At 42.5% G+C, this 16,678-nt stretch overlaps 1 protein-coding gene across 2 annotated transcripts; it reads right to left on the reverse strand.

Annotated features, from left to right (window-relative positions):
• Positions 1 to 369: 369 nt before the first annotated feature.
• Positions 370 to 16,424, reverse strand: enpp6 (ectonucleotide pyrophosphatase/phosphodiesterase 6). Of its 2 annotated transcripts, none has more exons than XM_071411389.1 (8): positions 16,206 to 16,424; positions 4,187 to 4,366; positions 3,792 to 3,903; positions 3,561 to 3,702; positions 3,081 to 3,260; positions 2,541 to 2,678; positions 2,157 to 2,283; positions 370 to 1,268 (listed from the first exon to the last, which is right to left on the reverse strand). In XM_071411389.1, the coding sequence occupies exons 2-8, from the start codon at positions 4,341 to 4,343 to the stop codon at positions 1,063 to 1,065; spliced, it is 1,062 nt and encodes a 353-aa protein (XP_071267490.1). In that variant the 5' UTR covers positions 4,344 to 4,366; positions 16,206 to 16,424; the 3' UTR covers positions 370 to 1,062. The 2 variants fall into 2 exon arrangements, with proteins under 2 accessions (XP_071267490.1, XP_071267489.1); XM_071411388.1 differs by lacking the exon at positions 16,206 to 16,424 and adding an exon at positions 14,397 to 14,690.
• Positions 16,425 to 16,678: the final 254 nt, after the last annotated feature.

Consider the following 16,678-nt stretch of genomic DNA (forward strand, 5'->3'; position numbering starts at 1 on the left):
ATCCAATCTTGAACTTGCTAGGCTGCTGAATTTCACTCTGTGTACCCAAAGTAGCAGATGTCTCACCATTCAACCAACGTCTGTAATGATGCACATATAGGTCATTCAGAATGACTATATCATGTTGAGACCTTTGAACCATGCCTTTTAAAGCCATGCTCTACCACCATGCTATTGGCCTTGGCTTTTTATCAGGCCTTCTGCATTTTCACATGACGACCTGCACCCCAAAGTATTAGAACATTTACTTAGACTGGCTTCTGGAAGTCTTCTCTTTTACCTTGTCAAAGTCAACTTGCTACTTCAAAATGACTGCTTACAACAGCCTTAGACAGTATATTGTACAGTCCAGGAAACAAAAATCACATATCTTTTTTCAAGGTTTTATTGATCAATCTAATTAGTAGAAACATAAAAATATAAAAAAGACGTCATTCTTTCATCCAACCCTCCTTCACCGATACAATGATGAAGAGGACATTGATGCTGTAAGGAATTTACGGCGCTCATGTTAGCTCCTTTAGCAGCAGCAAATCACGATAGAGATGATTGTGAACTAAGGTTGGTCCAGATTACTTATAAAATGTTTTGGTTTACAAAGAGAGTTTTTGGTTATACTATATAAACTGAAGGCACTGTCAACCCATATTTAAATATAAAACCTGTGTGATCAATGGGTTTTGTACTTTTCACTGTCATGTTTAGAATAGGAAATGGTTTGGAAACCTGTGTTGGCTCAGGTGCCATGATAGGGTAGATTGCTGCCATCAGAACCATGTATTTATAGAGTTGGGCCATTGAGATTTCTGCATTTACATGACACCACAACATTCTATTGCAGCCATGTTAGCTCCCCATTAACATTACACATGGGGAATATTTAAACAATGCTATGTAACAGAATGTCTAGGACTCAACTACATGGCTCTGCCCATAGAATTAGGAATGAAAACACAAAATAATCATTTAATAGGATCTCCATGACTCTGCCTGCCATTATCAGCGCATTATAGAGCTATGTGGGTATATGACACTCTAGTGAATGAGGGAATCTCTCTGGTTCTAAGCCTGTAGAGACAGCACCAGGGCTAGTAGACCCAGATCCCGGAGAGGACTAGGCCAGGCCAGGCCCACAGAGCCACTGAGAAGGTACTCCACCCGGGACCAGGAACCGTTGTTGGGCAGAGGCAGAATCCCCAGAGTCCTACACATCAGGTTGTACACATCCACTGCTCTGATAGGGGCCGCACGCACATTCCTCTTGAAATCTGAAGGTAAGAAGACAATTTGTTGATTATTATACCTGTGGATTTTATCATGGCAAAGACCGTACAGCAGAGTAGAAATTATTTTCTGGGTCACTTCCAAAGTACATCAGTGTTATTTGAGGTGTTTGACTCATGATAATGATAAGAGTCATAACAACACTGATTAGAATATTAAAGTTCAATAAAAAAAGTTATAGGCAGTACAGCTCAGATCATGTTAATGATCACTATGAGAGCGATGATGTACTGTACATAGTAAACACGGTGCCTGTGTACTACATTGGGATCCTATATCTATATATATACACACACGCACTGAACAAAAATAGAAACGCAACATGTAAAGTGTAGGTCCCATTTTTCATGAGCTGAAATAAAAGATCTAAGAAATGTTCCATAAACACAAAAAGCTTCTTTCTCTCAAATGTTGTGCACAAATGTGTTTACATCCCAGTTGGTGAGCATTTCTGCCAAGATAATCCATCCACCTGACAGGTGTGGCATATCAAGAAGCTGATTAAACAGCATGATCATTACACAGCTACACCTTGTGCTGGGCACAATAAAAGGCCACTCTAAAATGTGCAGTTTTGTCACACAACACAATGCCACAGATGTCTCAAGTTTTGCTGTGACTGCAGGAATGTCCAACAGAACTGTTGCCAGAGAATTTAATGTTAATTTCTCGACCATAAGACATCGTTTTAGAGAATTTGGCAGTACTGCGGGATCGTCTGAGGAAGATTAGGGCCTAATACATTTATTTCAATTGACTGATTGCCTTCTATGCAACTCAGTAATATCTTTGTAATTGTTGCATGTTGCATTTATATTTTTGTTCAGTATAATTCTATGACTATAAAGGCCTACTGGTCAGACAGTTGTTACCTGGTCCCTGTGCTAAGAAGAAGCCCCTCATGTCCACAAACTCGTTGTCGTAGCCGTGCCAACCATGCTGCCATCCCTGCGGCTCTGGTGAACTGCTGTTCTGCCAGAAAGGCAGTTTGGACTTGCTCTGAAAACAGAGGCAGCCATGTCAGTACGTAATGGGTTAAAAGACAGTGGAATGAAGGTCAGCCTACTTGTTCCAGTGTTGCTCATTTGCTGTACATAATAGCACGCTAAGGAATTGTCCCAAATGTCACTCTATTCCCTATATAGTGCACTACTTTGGACCAGGGTCCATAGTCAAAAGTAGTGCACTATATAGGGTGCCACTTGGAATGTAAACTAGGTATATCATCACTGAGATGTGATGTGTCAAAGCCTTACCTCTGTTATGAACCAGCCAGGATCAGCCACCAGGGTCAGACTGGAGACAAACTTCCCCCCCTTGTAATGGAAGCGATCAGGGACCTGATTCCTCCTGTAGACATTCATGTTCCGTACACTGCTCAGTGCTCTGTAGACCTGCCATCAACACAACTCAGATTCACTATACATTCTATTCATGTTTTTCCTCCCTGTTTTGCTCAGGGAGAGGTGTAGCTACAAATTGCATACCACTCTACAGCGCAGTAAGTAACCCCATGGTACTGACATATGGGACCTTCACCTGTACATTTGGATACAGAAGTTATGGCTGGCTTGACTGAGCCCTTTCATATAAATTTTTACGGCGCAAACTTTTTGGGAAATGTTTGATTTTTGACAGAGAAGAGTATTCAAGTGACTAAATGTGCCAACATGACATGTTTGTTTCTGTTTACTATGGCAGAGAGGAGAAATCAAGGACGCATGTTTTTTCCAGTGTCTTGGCTGGGTTGAAAGACAATTAGCCTGTATGTATGACAGAAATGGAAATCAATTTACCTCCTCATATTTAGCTTGTTTTGGCCACAGACTGACGACAGGCCCCCGGTCCATCATCTTGACAACGTCAGACATGTTTATGTACGTCACAAGCTCAATGACTTTCTCCATCCACTTGATCTCTGTCATCCCATGGTCGGAGAACATGATGACGTTCAGCTCGTCACGCAGGTTCTTATCCTGAAATACAGCAGGGTGGTGGTGACCTGTTCAGATCAAAGGCTGTGTCCCAAATCGCTCCCTATTCCCTATATAGTGCACAACTTTAGCCCAGGGCCCAATGGCTCCCTACTCCCTATATAGTGCACTACTTTCGACCAAGGCCATCTGGTCACAATGTCCGCTCAACATTATGACCACAATCAGTAGGCCATGTCTGTTACTTTGTACAAATCATTCTAAAATGGAAACATTGTTGCTGGATTGAGTTGTTCATTTTTAGTCTCTTTTCAATGTTTGGAAAACAATATAGGGCCTAACCTTAATGTTTTGGTTTAGCACCTGGAAGGCGATGTCCAGCCTCTGAACAGCAGTCTTCACCTGAGAAGACATGGGGCCATAGTGATGCCCCTCTACGTCAATCTTCTCATAGTACACAGCAGCCATGTCTGCTCTGCCACTACTGATGAAGTAAAAACATGCTTGTTATAACACAACAGAATGGCACTACATTCCAAACCTGACTGATGCCAAAATACCTCAATTTCTTACCGTAAACCTTCGAGAGCTCTTTCAATAGAATCTGTCAGATTTCTCTCTGTGGGATTGTAGACGTATTCCTCACAGAACGAAGGTCTCACACCCAGAATCTCCACCTCACAACCTGATAACATGACAGTAGATAACAGGTGTCACATCACTGCTCACTGTGCTTCTAGAATGTTCACGCTTGAGTTCATCTTAATGATCCAATTGGAATGAACATCAATGGAAAGCATTTCATTTGATTCCAGAATACACAGCATCTGAATCCTGTGTTCTGTATATGACTGGTAGACAAAACATTTCAAATACTTGAATAACTATTATTACATCCAAAACAAAGTAATATCACTGGGTGCCTTAATGTCTTTCTTTTGTCTGAAATGTGCCAGAGTTGTCCTTACCGGGCCAATAGTACATGAAGACTTTCTTCCCGAGTTTCTGCATGGTTACCCAGATGGGCTCAGACCCGTCCCACCACATTGGCAGCCGACTGTCTGGGTTGATGCCGATTAGGAATTCCTTGAGAGAGCCCTGATCCCACATGTAATTCCCTGTCATTTGGTGCACTTCACAGTACCGGCCTGAAAACCCAGAAATTGCTTTTTTATTTCAGAAGTTAGATATGGACATAGATAAGACTTTTTATGGGCAAAGACTCAAGGGAGAGTAGTGAGTTTGATGTGTGCCAGCTTTATAAGGACATTTGAGTATTTCTGGCCCAGCTACTTATTTTTATCCAGCTCGGTCCAAAAGGGTTCCTGTGACTGAAAACTGTTGTCTACAGCTGTGTTTCAGTTATAAACCATCATTTAGATGTTAACTAAGTTGGTATCCATGATCCCGGACATGAATACTGAATACTTAGTTATTTTCATTAAACAACCCATTGACCTGTAATTGTACTGTTCTGTATTTGTTAAGAGATATTGGGTCATGTTACGTTTGCCAGCTAACCCCCCAGTGCTTTAAACACAGCCAGCATTCACAAAATATGATGTATTGTGTAACGGCAGTCAGCCGGATGCTTTTTGGTCACAGAGCCTACACTCTTAGAAAAAAATTGTCCCCATAGGAGAACCCTTTTTGGTTCCAGGTAGAACCCTTTTGGGATTCATGTAAAACCCTCTGTAGAAAGGGTTCTACCTGGAACCCAAAAGGATTCTACCTGCAACCAAAAAGGGTTCTTCAAAGGGTTCTCCTATGTGGACAGCAGAAGAACCATTTAAGATTCTAGTAGCACCTTTTTTTCTAAGAGTGTAGGTTAACTGGCTGAAACAGACCTTGCCTAGGACTGATATGATGCAATAAAACAACAAATGATTATCTCTGTGAGCGCTGACGTCTTCACTCGTTAAAGTTGGTTTACTGCTAAGTTCTCTAGGTTCAATTCAGTTGAGCCAGTGAGCGAGTGCTTTCTCCCCCACCCTTACAAAACACACAGACTCAAGGTCATCCACACACACAGGCAGTGTCTCCTCCTCCCTTCCCCTAGCAGGCTCACACTACCTGGTATCACAACTCACAACACAAACAGAACAATTAACATAAAACACAACTACAGTCACAACACTAACACAACACAACTACAGCCACAACACAACTACAGCCACAACACAACTACAGCCACAGCACTAACATAACTAGTCACAACACTAACACAACTACAGTCACAACACTAACACTAACACAACTACAGTCACAACACTAACACAACTACAGCCACAGCACTAACACAACTACAGCCACAACACTAACACAACTACAGCCACAGCACTAACACAACTACAGCCACAGCACTAACACAACTACAGCACTAACACAACTACAGCCACAGCACCAACACAACTACAGCCACAGCACCAACACAACTACAGCCACAGCACCAACACAACTACAGCCACAGCACCAACACAACTACAGCCACAGCACCAACACAACTACAGCCACAGCACCAACACAACTACAGCCACAGCACCAACACAACTACAGCCACAGCACTAACACAACTACAGCCACAGCACTAACACAACTACAGCCACAGCACTAACACAACTACAGCCACAGCACTAACACAACTACAGCCACAGCACTAACACAACTACAGCCACAGCACTAACACAACTACAGCCACAGCACTAACACAACTACAGCCACAGCACTAACACAACTACAGCCACAGCACTAACACAACTACAGCCACAGCACTAACACAACTACAGCCACAGCACTAACACAACTACAGCCACAGCACTAACACAACTACAGCCACAGCACTAACACAACTACAGCCACAGCACTAACACAACTACAGCCACAGCACTAACACAACTACAGCCACAGCACTAACACAACTACAGCCACAGCACTAACACAACTACAGCCACAGCACTAACACAACTACAGCCACAGCACTAACACAACTACAGCCACAGCACTAACACAACTACAGCCACAGCACTAACACAACTACAGCCACAGCACTAACACAACTACAGCCACAGCACTAACACAACTACAGCCACAGCACTAACACAACTACAGCCGCAACACTAACACAACTACAGCCACAGCACTAACACAACTACAGCCACAACACTAACACAACTACAGCCACAACACAACTACAACCACAGTCACAACACAACACAACTACAGTCACAACACAACACAACTACAGTCACAACACAACACAACTACAGTCACAACACAACACAACTACAGTCACAACACAACACAACTACAGTCACAACACAACACAACTACAGTCACAACACAACTACAGTCACAACACAACACATTACATTTACATTTAAGTCATTTAGCAGACGCTCTTATCCAGAGCGACTTACAAATTGGTGCATTCACCTTATGATATCCAGTGGAACAACCACTTTACAATAGTGCATCTAACTCTTTTAAGGGGGGGGGGGGGGGTTAGAAGGATTACTTTATCCTATCCTAGGTAACACAACTACAGTCACAACACAACTACAGCCACAACACTAACACAACTACAGTCACAACACAACTACAGCCACAACACTAACACAACTACAGCCACAACACTAACACAACTACAGCCACAACACAACTACAGCCACAACACTAACACAACTACAGCCACAACACAACTACAGTCACAACACTAATACAACTACAGCCACAACACTAACACAACTACAGCCACAACACTAACACAACTACAGTCACAACACAACTACAGCCACAACACTAACACAACTACAGCCACAACACTAACACAACTACAGCCACAACACAACTACAGCCACAACACTAACACAACTACAGCCACAACACAACTACAGTCACAACACTAATACAACTACAGCCACAACACTAACACAACTACAGCACTAACACAACTACAGCCACAGCACCAACACAACTACATCACTAACACAACTACAGCCACAGCCACAGCACTAACACAACTACAGCCACAGCACTAACACAACTACAGCACTAACACAACTACAGCACTAACACAACTACAGCCGCAACACTAACACAACTACAGCCGCAACACAACTACAACACATACACAACTACAGCCACAGCACTAACACGACTACAGCCACAGCACTAACACAACTACAGCCACAGCACTAACACAACTACAACTACAGCCACAGCACTAACACAACTACAGCCACAGCACTAACACAACTACAGCCACAGCACTAACACAACTACAGCCACAGCACTAACACAACTACAGCCACAGCACTAACACAACTACAGCCACAGCACTAACACAACTACAGCCACAGCACTAACACAACTACAGCCACAGCACTAACACAACTACAGCCGCAACACTAACACAACTACAGCCACAGCACTAACACAACTACAGCCACAACACTAACACAACTACAGCCACAACACAACTACAACACTAACACAACTACAGCCACAACACTAACACAACTACAGCCACAACACTAACACAACTACAGTCACAACACAACACAACTACAGTCACAACACAACACAACTACAGTCACAACACAACTACAGCCACAACACTAACACAACTACAGCCACAACACTAACACAACTACAGCCACAACACTAACACAACTACAGCCACAACACAACTACAGTCACAACACTAACACAACTACAGCCACAACACTAACACAACTACAGCCACAACACTAACACAACTACAGCCACAACACAACTACAGTCACAACACTAATACAACTACAGCCACAACACTAACACAACTACAGCCACAGCACTAACACGACTACAGCCACAGCACTAACACGACTACAGCCACAGCACTAACACAACTACAGCACTAACACAACTACAGCCACAGCACCAACACAACTACATCACTAACACAACTACAGCCACAGCACTAACACAACTACAGCCACAGCACTAACACAACTACAGCACTAACACAACTACAGCACTAACACAACTACAGCCGCAACACTAACACAACTACAGCCGCAACACAACTACAACACTAACACAACTACAGCCACAGCACTAACACGACTACAGCCACAGCACTAACACAACTACAGCCACAGCACTAACACAACTACAGCCACAGCACCAACACAACTACAGCCACAGCACCAACACAACTACAGCCACAGCACCAACACAACTACAGCCACAGCACCAACACAACTACAACTACAGCCACAGCACTAACACAACTACAGCCACAGCACTAACACAACTACAGCCACAGCACCAACACAACTAGTCACAGCACTAACACAACTACAGCCACAGCACCAACACAACTAGTCACAGCACCAACACAACTAGTCACAGCACCAACACAACTAGTCACAGCACCAACACAACTACAGTCACAGCACTAACACAACTACAGTCACAACTCATACACGACAACACGTTGAGCAAAGACACATCTTTTATTTGAACAACCGTTCAGTACTGCCACTGCTGTTTGTAGAGGCGCTCAAGCAACTATGTGGTTCCTTATTAAAGTGATGCCAGGAATGTAGCTAATCTCGGGTATTTTGGAGCCACAGCTCCGCAGAGTTACGACATTCAGAAATGACTCAAATAAATGCTCTGAATCCTTTTGGTAGCTCAGCGTCACAGCTCTGCCTACAGTTTTTCCTCTGAGAAAAACAAATAAAACTGCAGCTGTGTTTTGTTAGCCGCCTGCAATAGTCTCTATGGACATCTGAGGTTCAGTTGAAATAGCACTGAGGGTGAATGGGGGCCAGTACAGGACCTTTATAAGGCTACCTATTTACTGTACAGAGGATGCTAGAATGAACATATTTTTCCATTATTAAAGTTATTTACTGTAGCGTTTCAGGGGAAATAGATTATGCATGTACGAACTACACATTGACACATCCTCTTTGGACTGGATGTGTCAATGTGTAGTTCGTACATGCATAAATCTATGAAAAGAATTACTGTCTAACCTCAATTAGGCATGAAATCCCTAGTTTGAAAGCGACTATTTACTGGAAGCTGTCCAGCGCCATTTCCCCCCAGGTGGACCAGCCTCCTAGCAATTTGAGTTCCAACCAGTGGCGTGTATTCATGGATGCCAGGCGTCCCCAAAACATGAACCAAGAACTGGTTCTTCTTTCATCTCTCTGTGTTTCATACTTTTCCTTCAATTTGCAAGAGGCTGAATGTATCTCACCGGAGAAAGAATCCGACCAAGTGAAACAGCGCCACTCTGTCTCAATATGTATAGCCCATCTACCTGATGCGGTCTGGTCAAAAAAAGTATGACATTAATGCTGCCTGTAGCATTGAATGCAAGGGAAGCCAGCAAGCATTTGTACTCCCTTTAAAATAGTAAATTTTTCAAATAATAGCCAATCAGTGTTGAGCTAAACTGAGTGAGCTCAACTGTGAATGGTCCTAGCGCACCCAAAAAAAGTGTTAAAAGGAAGCCAGTTAGAATTTGGCTTCTCACCAATCACATCAAAAGCCAAATGTCATTGCCAGACATTCTTTATTGTTGTATCTCCTTGTGTCATTGTCCTCCAGTGGCTAGCTAGCTAAAATGGCCCTTTCCTAAATTAACCATGGATGGAGATAAATTAAGTAAAACCACAAGTCCAAATCCCTGTGTAGGCTACTAGCCAAGGATCACAATGGCGATTCTGATCCAACCATAAATTCATACATTGTAGTGCCCCTAGCCTGAGAGGATGAAAGTTAAATATGTAGCTAGAAGTAGTAGGCTAATGTTAACTAGCTGGCCCGGTGCATTGTTGCCCATGAATAGAAGTTAGGCTAGCGAGCAAGCATTTTAGCCAGGTAGCCTAGGACAACAAAAACGAATGTTTGAGTCATGGTACGTGTCGGCAACATGAAAGAGAGATGGATGGATTTCGCGTTTCTCTACAAGTAGGGTGAGTCAACATGTTTTTGCTACTTGCACGCCCGCACACGCCCACACACAGAAATCATCATAGTAGATTAGATGATGTTGAAGGAATAGTGGAGGTAGCTCCTGTTTTCTTTGCGACTTGCTGTAACTGTTTCCAAATCAATAGTTGTTTAGTAGTCCGAAAATGTTGGAAACATTACCTTGCTTGACAATACTGTAGGTCATGTAACTTTGTTACATGCAATATGCTTTGTGAACTTCACTAGACAGATGTTGCGCTCCGTTTTTGTGATGAAACAAAGGTGTGGTTGAATTTATTCTGCCACTGTGTCTTCTTCTTGTCTTGGCCTTAGGCCTATATATCACGTTGTCAAGGCATATTAATTAACAGGTTATAGAGCAAACAATGCAATTGTGACAACACAAAGGTTGTACTATGGCATTTTTTCCTGGCTTGGCTACCCCAGTGATTTTAACAACGCACCACTACTGGTTCCTCACCATTTGAGTGACAGCTAGCAAGATGCACACAGCAGAGCGAGAGAAAGAGAGCAATGACGTGGCACACATATCTGCACATGTGACGTAGTACGCAATTTTCGGGGGCCACTTTTGGCTTTTAGAACTACAAAGAATACAAAAGTACCAGAGAATGTCTTTAATAATATAAAGCAGGACAGTAAGAAGTACTCTCTCCATGTGTAGAAACCCTGCAGTCTGTACAGTAAACTCACAGGTAGAGCTCCAGCACTTGGCTCTTCTGAAGAAGCACCCTTCCCTGACCCCTCCAAATAAACCAGTCTCTGAAAAGCTCCATCAGCTTTGAAATAGCTCCTTCTGCATGGTTGCAGTCTAGCCCGGCGTGACTGGAGGGCCCTGTGTCAGATGCCCGGCGTGACTGGAGGGCCCTGTGTCAGATGCCCGGCGTGACTGGAGGGCCCTGTGTCAGATGCCCGGGGTGACGGGAGGGCCCTGTGTCAGATGGCCTTTGTCAGCTCTGTTTTGGTTACGTTGTTAATACACGTGCACAAAATGATGGTAGTAGCCTAAGCCGAGGCTTTGTTGAGGGGAATGTGCTCTACCAAAACAACTTACATCAGCAAATCATCCACAAAGTGATCCGGTGATTGGGAGGGATTTGACAGAATCTGTTGTCTTTGGGGCTTTACTGCTCTTCCCTCTGCTCTCTCCCTGCCAGGGGTTCAGCCTGGAGTGGAGATAGCCTACAGCCGCTGACTGAGGAGCCATACAGCCCAGGGCTGTTATCACTGAAGTACTACCTACATCTGTTGTTATGTCACTACTACACTGTCATTGATGTGTCGTTCACTGCCAGTACTCTGAAGAGGTCCAGTTTGGCTGAGAGAACTGTTCATGTGCAAAGCAGTGTGTTGTTAAGTACACTACCGTTCAAAAGTTTGGGGTCACTTGTTGTCCTTGTTTTTTAAAGAAAAGCACATTTTTGATCCATTAAAATAACATCAAATTGATCAGAAATACAGTGTTGACATTGTTAATGTTGTAAATGAGTATTGTACCTGGAAACACCCCTTTCCCTCCTGGCAACCACACTGTCTATATTGTGCCTCTTACATATGTTATGAGTGAGAACAAGGGACAACCAGAGCCATGTATCTAGAGAGTTGGGCCAATGAGGTTTCTGCATTATGATGCATTCACATGACACATCAATTCTATGGCAGCCATGTTAGCGCCCCAATAACATTACATGGGAAATATTTAAACAATGCAATGTCACAGAATGTCTAGAATTAGAACAATATAAAAAATTCTAAAACTTGGCCTAACTTTAAATATATACAGTTGAAGTCGGAAGTTTACATACACTTAGGTTGGAGTCATTAAAAGTCGTTTTTCAACCACTCTACAAATTTCTTGCCAAAACATTCAGGACATCTACTTTGTGCATGACACAATTGTTTACAGACAGATTATTTCACTGTATCACAATTCCAATGTGTCAGAAGTTTAGATACACTAAATTGACCGTGCCTTTAAACAGCTTGGAAAATTGCAGAAAATGATGCCATGGCTTTAGAAGCTTCTGATAGGCTAATTGACATCATTTGAGTCAATTGGAGGTGTACCTGTGGATGCATTTCAAGGCCTACCTTCAAATTCAGTGCCTCTTTGCTTGACATCATGGGAAAATCAAAAGAAAATCAGCCAAGACCTCAGAAAAACAATTGTAGACCTCCACAAGTCTGGTTCATCCTTGGGAGCAATTTCCAAACACCTGAAGATACCATGTTCATCTGTACAAACAATAGTACACAAGTATAAACACCATGGGACCGTGCAGCCGTCATACCGCTCAGGAAGGTAATGCTTTCTGTCTCCTAGAGATTAACGTACTTTGGTGCGAAAAGTGCAAATATATCCCAGCACAACAGCAAAGAACCTTGTGAAGATGCTGTAGGAAACCGGTACAAAAGTATCTATATCCACAGTAAAACGAGTCCTTTATCGACATAACCTGAAAGGCTGCTCAGCAAGGAAGAAGCCACTGCTCCAAAACTGCCATAAAAAAAGTGAGACGACGGTTTGCAACTGCACATGGGGACAAAGATTGTACTTTTTGGAGAAATGTCCTCTGGTCTGATGAAACAAAAATACAACTATTTGGCCATAATGACCATCGTTATGTTTGGAGAAAAAAGGGGGAGGCTTGCAAGCCGAAAAACACCATACCAACCGTGAAGCACGGGGGTGGCAGCATTGTGTTGTGGGGATGCTTTGCTGCAGGAGGGACTGGTGCACTTCACAAAATAGATGGCATCATGAGGAAAGGAAAATGATGTGGATATATTGAAGCAACATCTCAAGACATCAGTCAGGAAGTTAAAGCTTGGTCGCAAATGGGACTTCCAAATGGACAATGACCCCAAGCATACTTCCAAAGTTGTGGCAAAATGTGGCAAAAAAGGACAAAGTCAAGGTATTGGAGTGGCCATCACAAAGCCCTGACATCAATCCTATAGAAAATGTGTGGGCAGAACTGAAAAAGTGTGCGAGCAAGGATGCCTACAAACCTGACTCAGTTACACCTGCTCTGTCAGGAGGAATGGGCCAAAATTCACCCAACTTATTGTGGGAAGCTTGTGGAAGGCTACCTGAAACATTTTACCCAACAATTTAAAGCCAATGCCACTACATACTAATTGAGTGTATGTAAACTTCTGACCCACTGGGAATGTGATGAAAGAAATAAAAGCTGATATCAATCATTCTCTCTACTATTATTCTGACATTTCACATTCTTAAAATAAAGTAGTGATCTAAAACAGGGAATATTTACTAGGATTAAATGTCAGGAATTGTGAAACTGAGTTTAAATGTATTTGGCTAAGGTTTATGTAAACTTGACTCCAACTGACATTCCGTGACATAGCATTGTTTAAATATTTCCCATGTAATGTTAATGGGGCGCTAACATGGCTGCCATAGAATGTTGTCGTGTCATGTGAATGTACCATGATGCAGAAACCTCATTGGCCCAACTCTCTAGATACATGGCTCTGGTTGTCCCTTGTTTTCACTCATAACATATGTAAATGGGACAATAGAGACAGTGTGGTTGCCAGGAGGGAGAGGGGCGTGGGGTTCTTTTACTGATGAGGCAGAGTTCTACTGCTCGAGGACCCAGGACAGCTGTGCCAGGCTCCTGTCCATCAATGGATGTATTATACATCCATCACTGAATTAGGCTACTAGCAATGTCTACACAAGGATTTCAGAGAATGGCCTACTTATGAAATGTCATCTGCGTTCCATTCCATGGTGTAAAGTTTACTTTCAGTAATTGTTGGGTTGATCATTTGTCAACCTAAGTTAACAAATCATTAAATTACCAATGTGTCATTCTGCAACAATATTGATGAGAATGATTGACCAATTATTGTTATTTCAGTGTTGCCACAACAGAGTACAAAAGGCTACTTTACAACTTTGTACATAAACATCAAAGTTTAAACTCCACTGTCACTACTTCCTATTTGTTCAGGCAAGCAATAAAGGTTCAAATGGATTGCAGCCTGTGAACTTACTGTTTAGTAACACTGTATGTCCAAGATAACAAATAAATGGCTCCAAGTTCGTAAAATCTTATTTGGTGATCAATCATGGTCAACCTTTCATAGCCTAATCTATATTTTTTCACTGCTGTAACTTTGAGGCACAGTCAGTCAAAGGTAAAATCATCTCACCTGTCATTAGTGAGTAGTAATTGGGGTATGAAAGGCTGGGGAAATCGGGGGTCATATAATCCACTTTGACCCCGTTATCCATAATCTCTTTAAACCCAGGCAGGTTTTGCAGATCGTCCATGTAATCATATCGAAAACCATCGATGAGGAACACCAGAAGTTTGCGGCTGGCGAGGCAGGATCCCGACAAAAGCACTGCGAGAATGGCGATAGCGCACGCCAGGCTCAGTCTGGACATGATGGCTCGTGACGGTCCACTGATACGCACATGTAACGGTACTGAACGCTGCGAGCGGGGGCAGGGGCCCCAATATGAGTAGGGGAGGGGCTAATGGCATTGTTATAGGGCTAGGCCTACTGCAGTTTGAGAATGAAAGTCCATGCACTCAGACTCACTCTAAGGAAAAACAACGTTAAGGCTATTCTTTCTTTTGTTATATAAATATTTAATAAGGGCCTAGGCTTATTTGATTTTTGTATTTAATAATTTGTGATTTTTTTCTTTTATAATTTCTACAGTGGAAAATTAAAGTGACACCCTAAAGCCCACTGTAACATATGGAGCAAATTATATTTTCTGTCGAATAAATATTGACATTTCAAATAGTTGGATCAATCAAAATGTCATTGGATTATTGAAGACCAAGTTCCATATAATATCAATCAATGATGTATTTAATACCCACAAAGCATTTTTACTCTAAACCCGTAATATAAAACAATCACCAGCAGAGTGTGCTCTTCTCATATTTGTCCACGGAACACTTGTTCAACACGTTATACAACGGGTGGGTCTAATCCTGAATGCTGATTGGTTAATACCACATTCCATCCTGTTTCTATTCCACAAATTACCACCGGCTAAATCTAATTCAAAATGCCTATTTACTCTGTTCCATCTGACTGTGCAATCCACTGTCTCATCAGCCTAGCAAGGCACTTTATAAACTTGATCTCCACTATAAAAAGCATCTAGACATGATCTAATTTTTTTTAGACTAACATTTAGTTTTCAACAGCAAAGATCTGTATAAACCGTCTCTCCGACAACATTACAATATTTAAATTCGATCTCCATCTGTCCCATAGTAATGAAAGTGTCGGGATGAGAAAGGCAGACAGTTAGCGTTTCCCATCCAGTCGAAATCATGAATCAGCTGGCATCATTTTAATGGATATTTACAAATGAATGTCAATTGAAAAAAGGTCAAACGAAACAATGTGCAGCTAGTTTGCAGTCTTTCCAGCTTCAATTTGAAGTGATTGTGTTAGTTGTGTTGTTGGCTAGCTCCTCTGAACAACGGTGTCCTGAGGAGAGAGCACATTTTCTATGCCAGGTGAAATCGTGCCTCATTAGCTTATTGGTATGGATGTATCCAAATAAATGCCACTCGAAAACAGCTTATGCAAATGCAGCTAATTTGCTGTTTATCAGTCTGCACTATTTGATGTGACTAAGTTAGCTGTAGTTGGCTAGCAAGTGATAAGAACGTTGCCAGCCAGTATGGCAATAGAACATGTAGAGGAACAACTGGGTCGCGTCCATAGATACAGAACAAAAAGACTTAACTGTGCCGCGTCTCTGGCAACTGAACCGATGGAAGGAACGACCAGCAGGCTTGGGTAGCAACCCCAGATTTGTGTCGGGACTATATCTTGTGCAGTGGAAATTTTAGCATGTAAATCTTCGTGGGCAAAGAACACAACACTAAACAATACATTAATTACACTATAACGGCGACAAACAGTGCCCACAAACTGTTAGGGCCTACATACAACTGTATGAACAGCAGAGTCCCAACACCTTACCACTGCTACACCTGGCTATCAGCGGAGCCTTGTCTGGCAGCGAAACAGTTCATTCAGCCTCTATAACGATTGTCATCTGGAGAAGGAGAGGAGGACCAAGGTGCAGCATGGTAAGTGGTCATATTTTTTTAAATAAAATACAAAAACACTTGAAAAACGACAAACGAACAGTCCTGAAAGGTGAAACAAAACACTAAACAGGAAACAACCACCCACAAACAAGTGGGAAAACAGGCTACCTGAATATGGATCCCAATCAGAGACAACGATAGACAGCTGCCTCTGATTGGGAACCACACCAGGCCAAACACACAGAAACAGAAAACCTAGACCTACAACATAGAATACCCAGACATAGAATACCCACCCACATCACACCCTGCCCAAACTAAAAATAGAAACATACAAAGCAATCTACGGTCAGGGCGTGACAGCCTCATTTGCTGCCTTTAAAAAAAACATAGCTGAAATGG

Source organism: Salvelinus alpinus, chromosome 7, assembly GCF_045679555.1.
Source record: "Salvelinus alpinus chromosome 7, SLU_Salpinus.1, whole genome shotgun sequence".
Classification (NCBI taxonomy): Eukaryota; Metazoa; Chordata; class Actinopteri; order Salmoniformes; family Salmonidae; genus Salvelinus; species Salvelinus alpinus.